Genomic DNA, 4,242 nt, shown 5'->3' on the forward strand with positions numbered 1-4,242 from the left:
TGCAGGTGGGCATTGTCAGGGGCAGGGGGCTACTGGGGTGAGGAGGTGCTGAGGGCTGTGGGGCAGGAAATGGCCCAGGAGGGATAGAGCTGGGCACCCCTAGCCCAGCACAGCCCTTGGGGGGAGGAGGGACCCCCCACCCCAACACCCCAGTGACAGCCCATGGGGACAGGGCTCCCACCCTGGGGCCCGTGATTGTACCTGGGCAAGAGGCACTCACAGACCCGCAGTGTGGGCTCGAAGCTCTCCTGACCCTTCCCCTGTTGGTGTTTGAAGGGGCTGCGGAGGTGAGGCTGGCGGATGGCAGCAGGCGCTGTGCTGGGAGAGTGGAGGTGAAACACCAGGATCAGTGGGGGACCGTGTGCCATTACGACTGGGACATGTCCGATGCTGCAGTGGTTTGTAGGCAGCTGGGCTGTGGGGTTGCTATCAAAGTTCCTCAGAAAGCACACTTTGGGGAAGGATCTGGCCCCATTTGGATGGATGAAGTTAAATGTCATGGCAGCGAGTCTGCCCTGTCTGACTGCACACACAACGGATGGGGGCAAACAGACTGCTATCACAGGGAGGACGCTGGAGTGACATGTTCAGGTAAGGACTGAACTTGTTCCCTACCTGTGGGATGAGGACACTTCTAAGGGACCTGGCTGTGACCTCAGGAAGCAACAAGTGGACACCAGAACATGCCTCAGGGCGTCAAGTTGCACCCTGAGCTGGGTCTGTCACCGCTGGTGTCCCTTGTCCCTGGGGAAAGCCAAGTGGGAGCGCACCCAGCCTGGCCCTGAAGCTGGAGCAGGCAACCCTGGGGAGGTGCCCGGGGCTGGGAGAGGAAAGCCCCCATCCTTCCCCATCGTGCTGGCTGGTTCCCGTCTTTCTCCTCCCATTCGCCCAGGCCCTGTCTGGCAGGCTGGTCCCTATGCCAGGGGAATCTAGAGCAACTCCCCCAGCCACCAGCAGCCTCAGGGAAGGGCGTGCAATGGCCCAGGCCTTTTGGGTTGTACCCCCATCAGACAAGAGAAGCTCAGCCAAAGCAGGGGGGCTACTCAGAGGGCAGGAGCATTGGGCTTGGGCAGATAAGCAGGGTGGAAAGCGGCACCTTGTTCCTGTCTCAGGGTCACCCTACGAGAGCAAGTCCCCGGAGACACGGCCCCTCCAGGCCATGCTGACCCACTGCCCAGCGTCTCCTGCCTGCCCTGGGCCCCAGGGGCTGTGCCAGCACCTCCTGGCTCTCCTCGGTGCCTGCCTTTGCACCGGGAGCTCATGTCAGCCCAGGGTTGCTCTCTGCCTGCTCTTTTGCCCTCTGCCCAGCTGGTGGCTGGGGACGTGCATGCCTGATACCACACTCCGTCCCTGCCTGAGGACCCCCTTTACCTGCTCCCCAGATGTGCCCCATCGAACAGGAGCTCCCCAAGAGCCCCAGCAGCCCCTGGGAACAGGGGGCTTTTCTGGCAGCTCCAAGGGGTTCCTCAGCCTGGCGTGAGTTCGGCGGGTCAGAGCAGGCTGCAGCAGCCCCCAGTGCCTGGGCCCATTTCCCTGGGCCCACGTGCTGCGGGTGCTGCAGTGCTGGGTCTGGGGCTGGGCAGCCCAGGGGCTCCGGGCAGCAGCAGTTTGTCTGAGCGGTGCCTGCGGCTGGGGGCTTGGGAGTGAGGGCAGCCCATGGGTGCTGGGCTGGTTGCTGAGGAGCAGCAGGGGGACCCTGAGCTGTTTGTGCCATTGGCACCCCCTGAGAGCTGCTGGGCTGGCCGAGGGGCTCTGCATGTGGCCACCTTAGGGATGAGGTGGGAGGTGGGCATGGAAGTGCCAGAGGGCTCTGGGAACTCACAGGTCTCCTTGGTTGCTCCAGGATTTGTCCGGCTGGTCGGAGGGGACAGCCCCTGCTCAGGAAGTGTGGAGGTCTATGAGAAGGACCAGTGGAAAGCTGTCTGTGACTCCCACTTTGGTGCCAAAGCTGCTGAGGTGGTCTGCAGGGAGCTGCAGTGTGGCACAGCCCTGTCTGTGCATGGGGCAGCTCACCTGGGAGAAGGGGCCGGTCCTGTCTGGGACAGAGAGCTGCAGTGTGTGGGGAATGAACCCGTCCTCTCCTTCTGCCCCACGGGGGCTGCCAGGGACCAGCCCTGCACCCACAGCAATGGCACTCATGTCACCTGCACACGTAAGGACTCAGGGTGGGATGGTGCCCACGGGATCTGTGGTGGGGGCAGGGTGGGCACTGGGCTATGCTGGGTGGGGGACAGTTGGGGTGAGGTGGTGGTCTGCAGCCCTGAAAGAGTGCTGCAGGAGGAGAAAGGCATGTTGTCCCATTGGCCTCTCCTGCAGCTCCTGTGGGAGCAAGAGCACAAATGTGGCCTCTCTCACCCTCCTTTGTCCTTGAGTACACAGGGTTCAGGCTGGTGAATGGCAGCACAGCGTGTGCGGGCAGGGTGGAGGTCGAGGTGCTGGGGACGTGGGGGACCCTCTGTGCCTCCCACTGGGACCTCTCAGACGCCCACGTTCTCTGTCGACACCTCGGCTGTGGCTTTGCTGAGTCCATTCCTGGAGGAGGGCATTTTGGGAGAGGAACCGGCCCCGTCTGGAGAGACTCGTTCCACTGTGACGGGACTGAAGCCCACCTGGGGCAGTGCCCGGTGACTGCCCTGGGGGCCTCGCCGTGCTCCCACGAGAACGCTGCTGCTGTCATTTGCTCAGGTGAGTGCTGGGCAGTGCTGCAAAGTCCATTTGCCCCTAGTGTGTGACACGGCCACCCAGAGCTGGGGACCTCATGGCAGCGCCTGGCTGAATTTCTGCTCTCACCAGGCCCGGCTCACCCCATGTCCCTGCGGCTGGTGGGCGGAGGGAGCCGGTGCGATGGGCGCGTGGAGGTCTTCCAGCACGGGACGTGGGGCAGAGTCCTGGATGAGCAGTGGGACATGCAGGAGGCCAGCGTGGTGTGCCGGCAGCTGCAGTGCGGAGAGGCAGAGGCAGCCTACACCCCTGTGAGGGCCGAGCGAGGGCTGGGCCCTGTGGGGCTGCACAGGGTGCGGTGCACAGGGCATGAGAATAACCTGAGCCTCTGCAACACCTCCCTGCCCGAGAGCCCACCGTCAGCAGGAATCATGGAGGACGTGGGGGCTGTGTGCCGGGGTGAGTGGTGCTGCACGTCCCCAAGGTGCGGGGCCAGGTGGGCAACCAGCCCCTGACGGCCGGGGCTTCTCCCCGCTGCAGGGAGCCGGCGGGTCCGGCTGGCAGACGGGGCCGGGCGCTGTGCCGGGAGAGTGGAGATCTACTACCAGGGGCGCTGGGGCACCGTCTGCGATGACGCCTGGGACCTGGCCGACGCCGCTGTCGTTTGCCGCCAACTGGGCTGCGGAGGGGCCCTGGAGGCAGCCGGCTCCGCTCGGTTCGGGGAGGGCTCCGGGCAGATCTGGCTGGATGGCGTCAACTGCTCCGGGGCCGAAGCTGCTCTCTGGGACTGCCGAGGCCTGGGGGCAGCACGACTGCGGGCACAAGGAGGACGTGGGAGTCATCTGCTCAGGTCTGTGCTGGGAGTGGGGCTGGGAGCTGGGGCCTGGGAGGCTGGGGTGAGGGCAGAGCCAGTTAGGGCCAAGGCCATCAGTGGCTGATGTCCAAGGACATCGCTGGGGCCTTTCCTCCTTCCAGAGTTCATGGCCCTGAGGCTGGAGAACAGCGACGGCTGCTCCGGGCGCCTGCAGGTTTTCTACAACGGGACGTGGGGCAGCGTTTGCTCCAACTCGATGAATACGAAGACAGTGTCACTGGTGTGCAAGGAGCTGGGCTGTGGGAATGAAGGCTCCCTGGAAACAATTTCTAATGATGCCAAGCTGTCTGGCACTGCGTGGCTGGATCATGTGGAGTGTGGGAAGAGCAACAGCTCCTTCTGGCAGTGTCCCTCTACTCCCTGGCATCTGCAGTCGTGTGATGACCTCCGAGACGAGGCCCACATCACCTGCAATGGTAACTGCATGGGGACATGCAAGCGAAGGTCATCCCTGCTCTCTCCTGCATGACCCCCAAAGCAGTCCCTTCAGCCCAACTTCTCTTTCCTTTGGGACATGGACAGAAAGGCCGCAGGTGGTTGCATGCCCCAACTCCACGAGGTGCACAGGTAGGGAGCTGCCCGTGCATGTGCCCCCTTCACCTGGCAGGGCTGTCCCAGCTGTCCCGGTGCAATGGGAGGTCTCTGCCTCCCCAGACAGGGAGAAGATCCGCGCCGTGGGAGGCAAGGACGGCTGCTCGGGAAGAGTG

At 64.0% G+C, this 4,242-nt stretch overlaps 1 protein-coding gene across 1 annotated transcript; it reads left to right on the forward strand.

The window, feature by feature from the left end:
* Window positions 1-2,807: 2,807 nt before the first annotated feature.
* On the forward strand, window positions 2,808-4,004 carry LOC310887780 (scavenger receptor cysteine-rich type 1 protein M130-like; the record flags this gene model as incomplete). Its single annotated transcript, XM_083813945.1, has 3 exons — window positions 2,808-3,120; window positions 3,202-3,492; window positions 3,637-4,004. 3 exons carry the CDS (start codon window positions 2,808-2,810, stop codon window positions 4,002-4,004), a joined length of 972 nt encoding a protein of 323 aa, XP_083670071.1.
* Between the last annotated feature and the right edge of the window lie 238 nt (window positions 4,005-4,242).

Source organism: Anser anser (assembly GCF_964211835.1).
Source record: "Anser anser genome assembly, chromosome: 29".
Lineage (NCBI taxonomy): Eukaryota > Metazoa > Chordata > Aves > Anseriformes > Anatidae > Anser > Anser anser.